Source organism: Sphaeramia orbicularis, chromosome 22 (genome assembly GCF_902148855.1).
Source record: "Sphaeramia orbicularis chromosome 22, fSphaOr1.1, whole genome shotgun sequence".
Classification (NCBI taxonomy): domain Eukaryota; kingdom Metazoa; phylum Chordata; class Actinopteri; order Kurtiformes; family Apogonidae; genus Sphaeramia; species Sphaeramia orbicularis.
In genome coordinates, this window is record NC_043978.1 from 21,481,022 (window position 1) to 21,499,276 (window position 18,255).

Here is an 18,255-nt window from a genome sequence, read left to right on the forward strand (position 1 = left end):
AACACTTGTTAAGGTTTGTGCAGTGACAATATGTTTCAACGTAGTTTGGGTTGCCTCACCCCAAATGGTTACACAAAAAGAAAGATCATGGCATGCATACTTAATTATAGTTTTAGGGAATAGATAGAGGTCAAAATCTTGATGAATTACTAGAAGAGACCAAGAAAGACACTTTTTTTTTTTTTTTTTACTAAAGTGGTAAGTATTTGGCTGGCTACTACACCAAATACATCAGATTAAAGATGTAACATTTTTCCTATTTTAACTCATTTTTATTTGTCAGTACCTACTTTTTTAAATTATTTTCTTTTCAAATTCACATTAAACCTATGATAAGATACTAGATCCAGTTTGGTTTCAAGTTTTTGTTGAACATTTTTATTTCAAATATATGTCTAAACACCATCACATAAATGTTTATTCAATTTAAACTGCTCCTGAAAAGGAAAATTAAGCCTTCTGGAATTGATAAAGCTTCTGAGAAAATGCAAAAGTTGCCACTTTTTTTTTTTTATTTTTTTTTTTCAACACCTACCCATATTCACCACCAGGGGGCGCTGTAGTTTGACGCACGTCCCTCTGACAACCGGAAGTCAGCCTGTGTTTGTTGCTCCCTGTAAATATGGCGGAGGGGACGCTGCGGTTCGGAAGGGGAGTCTACAACATTGCACAGAAAATATGCCGCCGTCCCCTCCTGGAAAATGTAAACAAGCAGAGAAAAAGTGCGATACGTATTTCGTCTCTGTCTGCGGGGTGTTTGTTGACTGACACCTCAAACGGTAAACTTTATGGAGCTGAAAAGGCCGTGACCCAGGGAGTTTCACCGGACGGTTACACAAGGGTAAAAATACAAGTCGGTGTCAACACGAATAGGTTCGAAAGGGAAGCTGTCACTGCTGTTGGCGGATATAACGGACTAAACAAACACTATCCACTTAAGAAACCTCAAGTTAAGTTTTCTGAGAGGAAACTCCGTCGGTGTTGGACTCACCCGGTTGTACGGAGGACTCTGGGGACGTCCAGGTGTGTTAGCCGGCAGCAGAGCCTCAGTGGCCGGTATGAGTGGTGTGTTCACGGACCGTTTGTGTTTATCCGGGCTTACAGCGACAACGGAGGCCGCTCACAGCCTCTGTACAGATCCAAAACGGGTTATTATGAAATCTTGGATGTGTCACCGACTGCCACCCAAGCCCAGATTAAAACAGCCTACTATAAACAGTCGTTCATCTACCATCCGGACAGAAACGCGGGCAGCGACGAGGCCACCGACCGGTTCTCGGAGATCAACGAGGCCTACACCGTACTGGGGAACAAGGCGCTCCGGAAGAAATATGACCGGGGTCTGCTGAGTCAGTCCGACCTCACGGCAACAGGTAGACCCTCCGGTAAGGGCACCACCGTGAGCTCCGCCAAGAAGCAATCCGACAGCCGGCGGACCGTCATGGGCACCGGACAAGACCGCATCTTTGACTTCGACCAGTTCTACAAGGAGCATTATGGTGAGCAGCTGCAGAGAGAGAGGGACCTCCGAGCCCGGAAGGAAGAGATGAAGAAGAAGAAAGAGGAGAGCATGGAGGACATGAAAATGGACGGGCTTCTGGAGCTGGGAGTGTGCGTGATGCTGGGGCTGGTTTTCGCGATACTGGTGAGCCACAAACGGGGCTGAACCTCATCAGGATGGGACCAGAATCAACACCACCATACACTGCTGTGCAACTAAACCAGGGGTCTCACATCTAAGGTTCTGATCTGGTTCACAGCTACACTGAAGATTTTAACAGTCAACAATGTCAAACTTTTTTAACAGGAAAAAATTATTAGACCATTTTAATACCTGGTACAACTGAAGGTACATTTGTTCAGACAAATATAACAATAACAACAAAAAGAGCTCATAAGAGTTTAATTTCAGAGCTGATGTCTAGCCATTTCCATGTTTTCTTGATAATAACCAAAATCACTTCAGTGCTTACATCAATATCTATGTCATTGTACTGCCAAAAACAGTGGTTTTAGGCATTCCATGTTTTCTTTTCTGTCTGTTTTAGTCACATGATACACACAGGAGTTAGTACTTGATTGCATAACCACTGTTTTTGATGACTTTTGATGGTCTAGTAATTTTTTCCACAACTGTAGTTCAGGGGCCACATACAGCTCAATTCCATTTCAAGTGGGTCAGACCAGTAAAATAATAGCATAACAACTTGGAAATATTGACAACTTCAAATTCCAAACTCTAAAATGTTAACAATATTGTGCCTGTTACTAGGTGTTTTTGTACTGTTGCTTTGTAGATTCACTGTGAACTGTAATTTCTAATGCACATGTATAGATAAGTTGAGGCATAATGTTAAAAATTTTACTTCAGGTTCAGATTATTCACGTTTTTTGATAGTTTGTAAATGTAAACATGTATAATTTAACAAAGAAAAATATGGAGTTGTCATTATTTATTGGCTATTATATGATTATTTTACTAGTCTGGCCCCTGAACTAAAATGAGTTTGACACCCCTGTGCTAAAGACTGTCCTTATTCATCTCTAGTCGGATCTCTGTGGAACAAATATTGTGCACATAAATCATGGGGTCACAGGGACAATAGTGGCAATGGGTTGAATGACAAGGTCCTAGATTAAATATTCTGCTGCAATATGCCAACCAAAAAGCAGTCAGTCGACTGGGTTATTCAGTGAAAAACAAAATACTTGATTTGTATTCATTGCAAATTATTTTATTAGATTAATATGCAATGCCACAAGCTTCTTTAAGGTAAGGATTGTGTGTAATCGTCTTATATCAGTGGAATGAATATCTTTAGGAGTTTCCTTTTGAAGCATTTTAGAAATCTTACCTCAGGAGTATTTTTGCAGATTAGTCGATCAGTCAGTGGATTAATGGATCAAGGTAGGACTGTTCCATACCTTGTCAGTGTTTGCAGTGTTTATCAGATTCCCTGGAAAACAAAATGCTTCATAAGGAGACACTGTTGTGTCATTGCTTGTTTTTACTTCAACCTCTGTCACACAGTCCGACTCCCATCACCTCTCTGTGTTGAACGTGTCGTCACACCCACACAGGAAACTTCATTGGTTGATTGACGACCTGGTGATAGCACTATAGTTCTCTTTTGGCTTTTATAAAGTCATCTGTTTTACAGATTTCTTTATTTATAGAGTACCTCAAGCAATGTAAATAAACAAGTGGACAATAATATCTTGAGTGGTTGGATCAGAATCTATAAATACATGCTCTGATGGTTGAGTTTAAGAATGTGCCTTGGATGATATAATATTCAAAGGTTGTATTGTCCAGATATTTATTTAAATAAATGACTGTCAGTGCACAGTGAACTACTGTAAATGTTACCTTGATCTCTTGCTTCCTGAGCATCAACACTGATTTTTTCTTTTCTTTTTTTTTTTTTTTTTTAAAACAGTACAATAACTTCTAACCTCAAAAACTAGCAAAAATACCCAACAAGCCAACTGAAAAAAAAAACAGCACAAAAAAGTATGGAAAAGGTTGTATTTTAAGGATCAAAAACTGACAATTTAGTGCATTAACAAACTCACTGTTCACATAACATGAATAAATAAATAAACTGCATATTAGTAATGAATGAATAAAAACTACAGTGTTTCAACACATACAGAAAACCTACAGTATTAAATACAATTAAAAGTGCTCACATTTCAACATAAAAAGTCAACATAGCTTATCTTTTTTCTTTTCATCTCCTCGAGTTGTGTTTCCTCTGACTGGGATGTAAGTGTGGACCAGTCCGAATAAATGTCTGCTGATGAAGTTTTATGAAAAAAAAAACTTGAGCTCACAGTAGAAATATAGATGCCAGACTAGTCGTGTTGAAGTCACAACCAAGCCAAGATGAGCACGGGAAAAAATCTGAATCTTACCAAGTGTATTTTTCTCATTTCTGGTCAAAATATCTCATCACACTTAAAATAAGACATAAATACCTAAAATGGTAACTTTTCAGTGAGATATAAGAACTTATTTTTAGACAATAGATCTTGAAAATCTTATTTCAAGAAATCTTACCAAGATAATTTTCACTTGTTCTATTGGCAGATTTTTGCTTGAATTAAGCAAAAAAAAATCTTGAACCAGAAGCACTTGGAGAGCGCAGACCTCCGCCAAGGCCGATCAGTGGGGCCCCCCCACCCCCGATCACCACCAAAATTTAATCATTTGTTCCTTGTGTGAGTATCACCATTTCCTGAAATTTTCATCCAAATCCGTCCATAACTTCTCGAGTTATCTTGCACACAGACAGACAAACAGAGGAGGTAACTGATCTGCCTTGGCAGAGGTCTGCGCTCTCCAAGTGCTTTTCTAGTTTTAAGTGTGATGAGATATTTTGACTAGAAATGAGAAAAATACACTTGGTAAGATCTAGATTTTTGCAGTGACATACACAGCAAGGGGCTTCCAGATACTACACACTGATACGGTGTAAAAGGTGAGATTATTTCTTTTCTCAGTGAGTATCAGAATGAGGCAGCCTGTGGAAGAGTAAAATCAAGCATCAGCAGAAAAATTTTACTCCTAAAGAACAAGTTTCTAAGTGTTTTTTTTTTTTTTTTTTAACTACATTAATAACAACAAATCGGAGAAAGCACCAGATATATAGCGACACCCCTACAGCTGTGGTCTTGACTGGCCTCAGGGTCCTGTTTTCAGCCTTCATGTACAAATTGCTCATTTCTCCTTCTATTCTTCCATCTGTGATAATGAAGTCTAAATAACCCCAGCCCTTATTCAGTCATTAAATGCTTCTAAATGTCTCTGCAGATGTTTACACCTTAAATAACAGGGTTGAGGGCGTCGTAGAGTCGCTGAACCGCCAACTCCACCATCTCTCTCAGCGAGTCGTCCTCTGTGCACTCGTCCTCGCAGCACACCGACTAGTAAAAGACTCAGAATCACATCAAACACACTCCACCAGATGTATGATTATTCTGTAATTTAATGGACTGTGACAGATTCTCACCCTTGTTTCCACACAGATGTGAACCGTCTTCCCATCTACAGTCACAGCGATGTTTCTACCGTCACTGAAATCTACACATTCCTCCCCAAACATGTCCCTGAAGACGGAAAACACACAGATTATCACTGTGATGCAAAATAAGACACTAAGAAACACAATTTGGTAAACTGAATTTTTTTCAGATATCTATAGTTATGCAGATATGTCATAAAATAAGTTAATAAAAGCGAAACAAATATGGATAGTGTTGTATTTCAAGTGTTAACTCTTCTTCTCTGTATTACAGTTATATTAAAGAGGTGGGCAATGAAATTAAGTTAAAAAAAATCACCTCAGAACAGTGTCAGAATATGTGTGACACTGTTTTTTCAACCTCATGTTCTGACTGGTGTGAATTTTGTTGTAAAAACCCTGTTTGTTTTTTTTATGAGACCAAAAATAAAATCACACTGAATGTTATCTGGTCGTGCCTGCTGGAGGAGCAGCTGTGGAAGTGCCAAAGCGAGTCACAATTTTCAGACCGATCCAAAAAATGAAGCATTTTTTGAAGATATTTGGAAAATCATACAACAAATTCTGCGTCTGCAAGTCCTGCATGACACAAACGATTACAGGCTGACCCACCAACAGTTTAAAAATTAGAGACATTCATGAGATTGAGAGTCTGTTTTCTGTTAAGACTGACAAATTACTTACAGTGGCAAGAAAAAGTATGTGAATCCTTTAAAGTTTTCTAGTTTTCTGCATGAATTGGCCATAAAATGTGATCTGATCAGCATCGAAGACAAACTATAGACAAACACAACGTTCTTAACCACACAAACAATTAGAATATTCTTGGTCAAGTCTCCCTCGAAAAAGAGGTTTAATCTCAAGGGACTTCCTGATTAAATAAAGGTTAAATAAAATAAATAAAATATTGCAGGCCTTCATTGAACACAGCTGTGAAACACTCAGTGCTGCAGGCAAAAGTAAGTTGGGTCAATATATAATTTAGGGACTTTTGAAGTCCATGGGGTATATCTTGCACACATCTTTATTAAAAGTAAAAAAAAAAAAAAAACTAATATTTTTTTATGTTCCATAATTATTTAATTATGGAAACAATCACTTGTTAATAAATGATTAATAAATGAGTAGATATACTAAAATGTCAACTAAATAACCATCCAAATTTAATAACAACCACCTTCTAATTCACTAAACAATAATAACATGAGCTTATTCAAAAATTGTTTTGATTGTGTTCTTTTTATTGAGATAATCATGACAGATGGTTTTGGTTTTTTTTGTTTTTTTTAGCAATATATCTAATTTTATATGGAAAATAACAAATAATATCTGTGTCAGAGAAATCAGTTTCATCTAAGTTACCCATTATAAAAACACTTCTAAAGGAAGTGTGTTAATTCCGAATCACATGACCTACTCCACATGATGTCATTTCCTCCTGGAGAAAACACTGACAAGACTCCAACATATGTTCTTTCTCCTCTTTCTTAGTTATTTAATATAAAGTAGTGTGTGGGTCAAATGTGTATTTATTACACTCTTATGTCAACAGTGTTACTACAATATCTTTATAAATAACTTTCAATTTCAATTTTACTCAATTGTATAAATTATATTCAGAAGAATCTTTCTGTAAAAATGCATGTGGTGTTATGGTTATGTTGATTTTAGGTCTCAACAGCAAAAATGTTAACTATACCTGTCAACTATGCTACCCTGTAAAGGGAACTCAAAAAGTCCCACAATTATATATTAATTCAGTTAACCCTTAGGTTAACGACTCCAAAAAGAGATAATGGATGGAGTCAGGACTTAGAATACCTGAAATCCAATTAATGAAATAAGATTTGAGCCAAGTGTGGAGCCACTTTGACCCATACAATCTAACTCACACTTCAAATCACATTTTCGAACCATTTCATGCAGAAAACCAAGAAATTTCAAATGGTCAACATGCTTTTTCTTGCCACTGTATATACTTAAAGATGGACAAAATAAATCATGTGTTTATATGAATAGTAAGAATGGTGGGTACTTCTGTGGTTTCCTGTCATGGTTAAGTTGGACTTGTGAAAACTCATATACAAAGAATAAGAATGGTACTTGGTGTTGGTGAGTGGTCTTAAAGAAAATTGAGTATATAAAAAAGAAAATAAAAATGTAACAAAAACAGTATGGATGGAGAAAGTTAGTAGAGCACTCACTGCAGCATGACTTCTAACCGGGTCTGGAAGACATCCATGTCCATGATTGTGCTCTGTGTTTCCATAACTGTTGATGAAACACAGTTTGATTCCATTAGATCAGTGGTTCCCAAATTTTATCAGCTCAAGACCCAAAATATAACATGTTGCATCTTCTCTAGAATTATAATTTTACATCATGTACTGTCATAATGGCTGCATTTTTACTGACTCTTCTATCATAACAAGAATACTGAAAAAAAATGCATTTAATGACAGAAGTGGTCGTATTTAGATCTAACATGTCTTTAACCCTTTTGTTCAGACAATATGAGATTTATGGCATTCATTTTCTGATGTTTTATACCAGGTTTCATTCAACATGTCAGATGTTTCTAACTATTTGTGCTGCTTCTTGTCATGGGGTCAGAGGTCACACTAAATAATGACTTTAACCTTTAAAACTCATTTAGTTAAGTTTTTTTGTGTCTTTTAAGGCATATTTCCTCTATTTTGTTGTTGAATCTGAAGATGAGAAAAATATATATATGATCATTTCAACCCTTGGGGGAAAAAAAAAAAAGCTAAAGGTGGAATAAGACTTTTGCACAGATCTGTATATACTAAGTTGTTTACCATACGTACCTTTTTGAGCTTTTGGATTCGACTGGACCTCCAGCACTACTGTGGTGATCGCATCTGCGTACATGTCATTTAAAGGGTTCGCGATCCACTAGGAAAGTAGAAAAGGTGAAGACATTAACTGAAGCCTTTATAGTGACATCTGGATCTGAGAGTGTTGAGATCTGAACAGCTGTGATAATATGTAACATCAGCTGATCTGAACCTTAACCCATAAAGACACCAGTGCTACTTCTGTGACAGTTCCCAAATCAACTTTTCTCTCTATTTAACTTTTCTTCACTATTTAATATAATATAATCCTCTGTATTTTACATTTTTTAGTCAAAATTAGGTATTTTCCATCATTTAATTTGTTAAATCATGTAGATGTTCATTAAAGCTCAAAGTAAATTCAAAGGTTATTATATCAAAAACAGAGAAAACTGAAGAAAAAGTGATTTTTTCAGTAAAATATATCATTAATTGAACATAAACCAAGTGTCTAAAACCACTGTCATTGATCCAACTCCATGGGTTTTACTGGTGAATCAATGTTGTAGAAGATGATGGTGTTTCCACGTTCACTGCGGAGCCTCTGAACGTCTAAATGGGTCATATCTGATGACCGTGAAAAGATGACAAACTGTATTTTTACATGTATTATTAGGATTAATGGATCAACAGGTATTAAACATTTAAGATCAGTACGGTTTTGGTCACCAGTGGCTGTTTGGATCTTTATGGGTTAATGTTCATGTGAAGACAAGACGTCAGTGGTTAGATCTGACTCACCTCCAGCAGCACCATGCCAACCTCGTGGATCAGAGTGATGCTTTTAAAGATCTTCAACGTGTTCTTCTCTGTTCCCTCTAGTTCCTCTACATCACCTGAGAGACAAGGAAACAAGACTTTATTTATACAGCGCATTTTGTCCCAGGTGGAAGTATGATGTTTGCACAAGGTGTAAAAAATATAACAGCAACAAAACTGTTAAAGCTCAGAATAAGACCTCATAAAATATTTTCACTGATTAAAAAACAATCCAGTTTTACTGATGTTGACTGATATGAAGTTTGTGTGATGATATCTTGCAGAACTATCTGTATCTGTATCTACATCTATATCTATATATCTGTATCCATATCTGTATCTTTAGCTATATCTGTATCTCTATCTGTATCTATATCTATATTTATATCTATATATCTATTTCTATATATGTATCTATATTTATATCTATATCTGTATCTATATCTATTTCTATATCTGCATCTATATATATCTATTTCTATATTTATATCTATATCTGTATCTATATATATCTATTTCTATATCTATATCTGTATCTATTTCTACATATATTTCTATATTTATATCTATATGTATATTTATATCTATATCTGTATCTATTTCTATATCTATAGCTATTTCTATATCGGTATCAGTATCTATATCTGTATCTATATATATATCTATATCTAGTATAGCTATACTTATATCGGTATCGGTATCTGTATCTCTACCTCTGTCTGTATCTATAACTGTATCCGTATCTATATCTAGTATATCTATAACTGTATCTGTATCTATAACTGTATCCGTATTTATATCTAGTATATCTATAACTGTATCTGTATCTATAACTGTATCCGTATCTATATCTAGTATATCTATAACTGTATCTGTATCTATAACTGTATCCGTATCTATATCTAGTATATCTATAACTGTATCTGTATCTATAACTGTATCCGTATTTATATCTAGTATATCTATAACTGTATCTGTATCTGTAGGCTACTGAAATCAAACATGGCGGACATAAAAGTGAAAATAACGGTGGTTTTACCGGTGAGGTTCCTCAGATGGCAGACGAGCAGTGAGTACGGTCCAGTGAAAGGGATGGCCTGGGTCTGTTTAACGGTGCTCATGGCCAACTCTGTGTACGCTGCAGCACAAAGACACAAAGAGGTCACCACATAAAGCCCTTATATGTTTATCAGGAATCAGAAGATGGAGATGAGGCTGCTACTCCAATGCTACTCACTTGACAGGTCTGAGGGGTTGAGGATGTGGTAGTTGAAGTTCTTCTTCACCAGGATGCCCGACACCCTCTGGCCCTGGGCACACTTCTTATCGGCCAGAGAACCCATCACCTGAGACCAGGAGAAGAGTCGGTGAGGCTCCTTCTTTCTCATTTTGGACTCTATTAACCATTCTTTATTTGTAAATTTCCCTGTTGTACATTTTATAAAGGATTTTGTTATCTTATCTTGACAACTGACAATACATGAAAAAACACAAGTGCAATATTTAGTTCAGACGATAACTAATATGTCATTGTGGTTGGTTCTGCTGTCCATCCTGTTTGACTGCTGTATATTTAATCTGTTCTGTCATTTGTACATGCAACCTGTGCAGCTATTTATTCTGTTTGTGTGCTGCCTCTTGGCCAGGTCGTTATTGTAAATGAGAATCAGTTCTCAACTAACTTACCTGGTTAAATAAAGGTTAAATAAATAAAAAAATAAATAAAATCACAAAAACATACAAAACAAGACATACAAGCAATTCATTATCAACAATGACCAATAATATCTATGAGACTATTATGACAGTGTGTTATCTAGTTGATACACAATTTAGCCTCACATCAAAACAACCAAAAGAGATCATCATTACAATAAATAACTGACACTTTGTGTAACTGATGCACAATTAATATTTATGAGGTAATTTCTCTGTCAGTTCCTGAATCATTATTTTATCATAATTCCATGATGCATCTGGAGTATTGAGATACATTTAGTTTTTTTATTTATGAAATAAAAAGTAACTACGTATTAATGTGGCTGAAAATATTGTCAGTTTCTCCATGTCCTACAGAGACCATGTTTACATCTTAATTTTTCTCACTTGAGTTTTTATTGAATTTTCACACAAAAAATAATCTTGAACAGATTAATTATTATCAAATTAAACAGTTTCTGTGTCTTTTGTCATAAAAATATTCTCTTTTATTCAATATTTTGGTTAAAAATGTCTTCTTTGGTTCCCAAACACATGTGTCAACTTTTCCACAACAAGAATATCCCAAATAATTTCCATGTTTACATCTTTTTTCAATTATAAAATCACCAAATTATGCTGTTTTTCAAGGGACGTGCACATTTTTACATAGAAAAGAAGCACAGCAGCATTTATTGAATCACCCTATCTTAACTTGACTTAACTATAATATTTATATTTTTATACTTTAAGTCTATTTTGTTTGTATATATACTTTTATCTGCTGTGACGGGAATTGTATAATTGTATAATCATGTGTAATGACAATAAAGAATCTATCTATCTATCTATCTATCTATCTATCTATCTATCTATCTATCTATCTATCTATCTATCTATCTATCTATCTATCTATCTATCTATCTATCTATCATGTGTTATATCAAGAGGAAAAATAGGACCGACCTTGGCCAGTTTCTCTCCTCTGAAGTTGAGGGTGACGGCTTCAGTGTTACGTGGGTTGTGGACTTCGATGTGGACCTGGTCGTTGTCCTCGTACTCCCTGATGAGTGCCGCCTTCAGCCGGGCCATCTCATTCTGCTCCCCGTGGACCAGGATCTGAGGACCGGCGAGCACAGGAGGCTTAAAGCGCCGTCTTGTAAAACTGAAGTAAAGGACGGTTCTGTTTCCTGTTCTCTCACCACATGCGGCGGTTTCAGAGCCCGGATGAACTCGCTGGTCTGCTGGTAGTCGGTGTGAGCAGAAAAGGAGATGTAATCCACCGACATCTTCAGCTGGAGCTTCTGTCCTGACATGGTGGTGATCTCCTCCGGCTCAGACATGATGTGCTGCAGAGAAAAAACAGGAGAAGAAACACCCCAATGCTGTGATCTTTTCAAATGTAGAATAGAATAGAATAGAATAGAACAGAATAGAATAGAATGCCTTTATTGTCATTATACATATGTACAACGAAATTAAGAAAATGTAACTGGAAACGTTCCTTTTTAGCTGCACTTTCCAATAGTTTGGTTTCTATTAATCATTATTTTCTTTTACAGGCTTTAACTCATATGTTTTATCATCTTAAATACTATTTAATCCTATTTTTTATTTTTTATCTTACTTTTTTATTGGTTTTGATTCATATGCCTTGGTAATTTCTCCAGGTGGCAACCATCTTGTCTTATTTTATTTTATTTATGGTTTTTAACTCACATGTATAAGTTCTGCCTTCATGCTAATTGGGCTCATTAAGGTTTTATCTTTACACTTACCATTTACTGAAAAACTGTAGATTTAAAACATTTAGAAAACAATACAGTTAATGTGGTTGCTTTTAAAAATGCACTAAAATCATTGTTAAACTCGTCCTTTATTAATCTCAATTTTTTCTTGTATTATATGATGTGTATGATCAGATACTGTTTTTATTTATTTGTAATGTATGAAAATGCTTTGTTTAATGTCTTGATATATTGTTCTAACAGTGTCTGTGCTGCTCTATTGATCGAGTCACTTTTGGAAAAGATATTTTTAATCTCAATGAGGATTTCACCTGGACCACCCAAAAACACCTGTGGTTTTGGAGATGTTCTGACCCAGTCATTATCACAGTTTGGTCCTTGTCAAAGTTGCTTCCATCCTTATGTTCAACCATTTCGCTGCTTCCAAAGTATCAGCTTCGAGGACTAAATGTTCACTTACTGTCCGATATATTCAGCCCACTGAAAGGTTTGCTTTGCTGTTTGTGATCATTTCTGACCTTGGCCAACGTTCCCTCCACGCAGTATCCAGCAATGATGACTCCATTCCTCTTGTCAGTGCACCAGCTTTCAAACAGTTCCCTGGACAGACCGCTCTGCATCATCCCTGGAGACGCCATGACCACACTGGGGCCGATGTCGTCAAAGTGATCCATGCTCTGGAAAGAACAGACGGATATGACAAATCATCTGCTGACGCTACATATAAATGATCGGCCTAAACATGTGACAGACAGATAGAGCTCTGACCTTGAGGTTGCTGATGTGTTTGAAGACAAATGGGTTGTTGATGTTGATGGCCTTGCGGATCTTGTCGTTCATTGCGTTGACGTACGTCTGGTACACAGCCATGCACTTCTTGGCCAGAGATGAAGCGTAGTAGATGGGGATGTCATGGAGCTCCGGGTGATTCTGCCAATACTCATCTACAAAAGAGCATGAAGCCAAGGTTAATACAGTGGCTTGCAAAAGTATCCATACCCCTTGAACTTTTCCAGACTTTGTCACTCTACGACCACAAACATAAATATATTTTAGTGGAATTTTATGTGAAAAAATAGAAATACTTTTGCACATCGCACTTTTCAGTTTTTTATTTGTAAAAAAAATTTAAATCATGTATCATTTTCTTTCTACTTCACAATTGTATGCCACTTTGTGTTGATCTTTGACATAAAATTCCAATAAAAATATATTTATGTTTGTGGCTGTAACTTGACAAAATGTGGAAAACGTCAAGGGGGATGAATACTTTTGCAAGCCACTGTATTATGCACAGAATCTAACAAAAAATATAAAACTAGATGTAAAAACCTGAGATAAAAATAAGTGAGATTCAACAAATATATTAGAACCAACTATTTATTGTATGTTTGGAAAACTAATGAAAATAGACAAAAATACAAGAGAAAATGTCTTTAGTCGTCACCTTTGGAAATTTATTTCTCTCATCTGACTTTTGTTGTGTCAGGTTAAGTACTTGTGGATAATGACACAAATGATCAGTCTGACCCACCAAGGTAGATCAGTGTGCACCCCCCCCCCCCCAATCACCACCAAAATTGAATCATTTGGTCCTTGTGCCAGTATCAACATTTCCTGGAAATGTCATCAAAATCCTTCCATAACTTTTTTAGTTATCTTGTTAACAGACAAACAGACATACCTCAATGAAAATGAAATAAAATAAAATAAAACGTCAAATGGTCTGATGAGGAGTCATGTCTCTCACCCAGGATTAGCAGCAGTTCCTGAGCTCGACCTAAAGCGAAAACAGGGATTAAACATCGTCCTTCTCTGTTGACGATGTCGTGGACGGTGTTACAGAACCGAGCTTCACGCTCCTCCCTCTTTTCATGGATGTGGGTGCCATAGGTCGACTCCTGCAGAGAAAACAACATTTACCACCTTGCGATCAATGAAAAGTAGATTATAATACGAACTCTGATTATATACAGATGTTATAACTGCTTCATACTATGATCAGGATGTCAGGTTTGACACTGGGGATCTCAGCTGCCATCAGATGCCTGTCCTCTTGTCGGGAGAAGTCTCCAGTGTACAGCAGCTTTGCAGGGACAAATTAGAGAGGCAGAAATAGTAAATATGGGAAGGAACATTGCTGTTATAAGCTAGAATTTTGCATTTATCCAAGTTTTTCATGGCCTTTTCTGCAAAATGAATGCTTGAATGAATGATGTTGCAAAATCCTGAAGCACCAATCCAAACAGTTTAATAGATCTGAATTATTTAAAGTTTGTCCATCACAGATACATGTAATCATTAGTTTAATTATCAGATGAAACTTTACTGACTATTCCTGTACTCTAAGCCTCACATGATGCTTATTTTTCACTGGAATGGGTTGAAATTTGCATCATTTAAATATATTGTGAATATATTCAATATAGACAAAATCCTCATCTATAGCAATACATGTAAAAAAAAAAAAAAAAAAAAGTGGTGAAGATGGAAAGTAAACCTGGGCCTGCCTTGTTTCTAATCATAAGTAACTTTGATGCTTATTTTATTTACCAATACATTATCAATGTGTAGGTGTCTCCAACCTATAGAAGATAACTAAAAGCAAGTACCATGGTGTTGATAGAAACCCTAATTCTTTGTTACGTTTAACAATTAGTTAAGCCTTAGGTGAAAATGTCATGATGCAACAATATTTTCAGGCACATTTTCCTTTTTTATGGAATGACCTTTGTTGTGTACAAAACCTGTGAAACTCTTGTCCCATACAGGACAAAAAATTAATTGTTGGGTCTCGGGAGGATGTTTGTATTTTGCTTAAGATCAACAGTTAATCTACACTACAAATTCAAACACACATGTTCTTGAATGAAATTATTTGGACCTGTATAAAAAATTAGCTACCACAAACTGAAATATTGACTGTATATTTTATCAGTAAATTTTACTCCTTAATGAATTTCAGCTAGGGTGAGGGGCTCAGTCACCAGGGAGGAGCTCGGAGTAGAGATGCTGCTCCTCAACATCAAGAGGGGCCAGCTGAGGTGGCTCGGTAATCTGTTTCAGACGGGTAAGAAAATGGATGGATGGATGGATGGATGGATGGATTTCAGCCCAATTCAGTGAAAAATAAGCCGTTTGTGGGGCTTATAACACTTGTAATAAAGATTAAGTGAGCTCTAAAGGCTTCAAAACTTTTTTTAAAAATCTGAATTTTAAAAGTATTTACAGTAGAGCTTTAGAATTTTATTAATTGTTGTGAACTAAAGAGATGTTTTCAAGAATTCCATGACATGACCTTGATGAGTTGGTATGGAATGACCCATATCTAAACCAAACCAGTGTGCTGTGTAGATACCTTGACTCCAGCTATTTCAATCATGAACATAGCAGCTCCGAGAACATGGCCAGCGTGGTAGCACCAGAACTTGATCCCAGCCACTTCCTTGACCTCGTGGAAGTTGATGGTCTCGATCTTATCCATGCTCTCCTCCAAGTCAGTCTCTGTGTACAGCATGTCGTCTGCAGAAATGTTGCTGAAGTAGAAAATAAAGATTGGAGGTTATATTACAGTAGGATATCACAGACTCGAATGCAAAGACGAGGGCACCGGTCTGACCTGACTTTGACATAGTCGGACAGGAGCCAGCGGTAGATGGCTTTAGTGGCATGGGTCATGAAGGTTCTGCCTTTAAAGCTGGTCTTCTGGAGGAACCAAGGCAGAGCTCCACAGTGGTCCAGATGGAAACTGAAAGGTATCCACACATAATTTACACATTATTATGGAGGGTTTCTGCAGGTTTCAACAGATTTAACACCATTATGAACCCAGTTTAAAATCTGCTGCATGTCTCATTGTGCTGGGTCTGGACTTTGATGAAGCTCCACATAACAGAACAGTGCTGGATAACAGCGGGCGTTTGCTTTTGGATTTTCAGCAGCTTTTGTTTTTTTTTCTGACTTCTGATAAATCTAGAATGATAATTATTTTTGATTTAATTTTATGTGATTTTGGACAAGTGCTGTTTTTAAAAGTGTTTTAAAACTTTACACCTGCTTTATATTTTTTGCTTCACATGTTACTTTAATGCTTTTATTGGAAGTACGGTGATAGAAATATATTTTAAAAAATGACTGTAACACAATTTCATGTCCGGAAACACAATATTGCATTGTGATAATTTTCCTTCAAGATTAGTATTTAGGATCATTGATTTTCTCTTATAATTAATATAGAAATAATTATCAATATTGCAATATAACATACTTTTTTTGTTGTACTTCTGCTTATTCAAATTTTTAAGAAAAGATTACAGTATTATTTCATTCAAATTTGTTTTATTATTATTATTAAGTGTTATTAATGTCCTGGGTGTGAAGTCTTTATCATGTTCTGGCCATAAATAAAAAAAAATTAAAACCACAAATAACCATCTGGTTTCTACAGTTGTCTCTTAGGACCAAAAATCAGCATTTGAATTAAAAAAAAAAAAGTAGAATGAATGATGTGATATGTTTTGTGATAATTGTCAGTATTGACTGATATGAACAGTTTAATGATGATAACATGTTTGGCTCTGTTGTTTGACCTTTATATATAATTTTCAATTTAGGCTTTGGTTTTAAAAGATCGAGAAAGCTTCAAATGTATTATTTAAAGCCAAACACTAAATTCAATCAATTTCCATGTCCTTTCAAAGTCATACTTAAGACCCAAAAAGTAGATTAATGGATTATAGGCTTTTTAAGAGCCCACGGAAAATGTGCATCATTGTTTTTCACTCCTTTTTAAGATCTTGAGGATGGTACAATATACACCATCAGCACCTTTACATATTAAATCCTTAACCACCCACACGTAGACAGTGCATGGCATACTGTAAAACAGAGATGGAATGACTCACTGGCTGATTAGCAGCAGGTCAATCTCTGCTGGATCGATCAAATCTATGTAGGGGAGTGCATCCATTCCTTCCAAGCCAGGGTGAATGCCACAGTCCAGCTAAAACACAGAGATTATATTAGTGAGGAAATGAGTAGTAGGAGCTTCACTGTGTCAAAAATACAAAATGTCGATATAGAGTATGTGCAAAAGTTTTTGGCCGCCTTTAACTTTGATGTTTTTACAGGGTTGTAATGGTTGCGTATCTTTATTTCTAACAAGAAGCATGCAGGAAATATGTGTATGGTACTGATAGACACACATAAAGAAAGAAAAAAATCTGAACTTTACAGCTTCTGACAGTGAAGGTAAACTCAGTACATCTTTAACTCTCTTGGGTTGACTGTCTGGATGTTGTCTTAAATAATCTTGTGTTCGATTACACACCTTCAGAATGTCCCAGAGGCTTTCATGGTATTTTATCCTTTTCTCTGTCCGGATGATCCCAAACCATTTCAACAATATTAATTTTTTTTGTCTGAAATATATTTTTTGTTTTTGACACTGTTTAGAATATTTGCTGTATATGCCAGTTGTATATTCCAGAGATGGATAAATGTGTGGTCATTGTCTTTTAGAACAACAAACCTTATGGTGGCCTAAGCTTTTGTCACAATACTGTGTATAAAAGAATAAGATGCTCATCAAGTTCAGAGTGTATAATTTTCAGATAGATTGCATAAAACACAAAGTATGACTAAAAGAATACAACATACCACCCTATTATTTTAGGCTCCTAAAAATAGTCAGTTTTTCACCAAAATTAAGTATAAAATTACATATAAGCTATTATTATTATTAACACATAATCACAAAAACGTACCATTATTTTCCTTCCTTTGAACTCCAGGATAATACAAGACCTCCCAACTTCCTGACCAGCGCCCCTGTAGATTAATAATATTAGTTATGGATATTTAACGCAGTAATGCATGTTTATCACAAGTTACTTATCATTTCAACCGATTAATAATAATAAAATATTAACTCACAATGGTCGAATTAAGAGCTGGTCGCTTTCCTCAGCGGGGACAATCACCTCTACTTTTCGCTTTGCAGCCATTTTTAATAAAGTGACTGGTTTAATTTAAAAATCTGAAGATAAATAAACGGATCCAAACATTATGCATCGAATCATGAATGAATGGGGGGAGGCGACGTTTTCTTAGCGGCACACTTCCGGTGCGGTGCCAAAATACCGCCGGTGAGCAACAGAGACGCTG

At 36.0% G+C, this 18,255-nt stretch overlaps 2 protein-coding genes across 3 annotated transcripts; one reads left to right on the forward strand and one right to left on the reverse strand.

Moving 5' to 3' along the window:
- Positions 1-583: 583 nt before the first annotated feature.
- dnajc30a (DnaJ (Hsp40) homolog, subfamily C, member 30a) lies at positions 584-1,880 on the forward strand. Its single transcript, XM_030126227.1, has one exon. The coding sequence runs from the start codon at positions 623-625 to the stop codon at positions 1,664-1,666; it is 1,044 nt and encodes a 347-aa protein (XP_029982087.1). The 5' UTR covers positions 584-622; the 3' UTR covers positions 1,667-1,880.
- Positions 1,881-4,431: 2,551 nt separating this feature from the next.
- Positions 4,432-18,208, reverse strand: LOC115414091 (cleavage and polyadenylation specificity factor subunit 3). Of its 2 annotated transcripts, XM_030127292.1 has the most exons (19): positions 18,025-18,208; positions 17,856-17,919; positions 16,995-17,092; positions 15,710-15,838; positions 15,449-15,626; positions 14,087-14,176; positions 13,841-13,991; positions 12,859-13,034; positions 12,609-12,767; positions 11,545-11,691; positions 11,309-11,461; positions 9,882-9,990; positions 9,684-9,782; positions 8,627-8,721; positions 7,856-7,943; positions 7,232-7,298; positions 5,016-5,112; positions 4,827-4,929; positions 4,432-4,527 (listed from the first exon to the last, which is right to left on the reverse strand). In XM_030127292.1, exons 1-18 carry the CDS (start codon positions 18,093-18,095, stop codon positions 4,828-4,830), a joined length of 2,073 nt encoding a protein of 690 aa, XP_029983152.1. In that variant the 5' UTR covers positions 18,096-18,208; the 3' UTR covers positions 4,432-4,527; position 4,827. The 2 variants fall into 2 exon arrangements, with proteins under 2 accessions (XP_029983152.1, XP_029983151.1); XM_030127291.1 differs by lacking the exon at positions 4,432-4,527 and having other exon boundaries at positions 4,611-4,929.
- Positions 18,209-18,255: the final 47 nt, after the last annotated feature.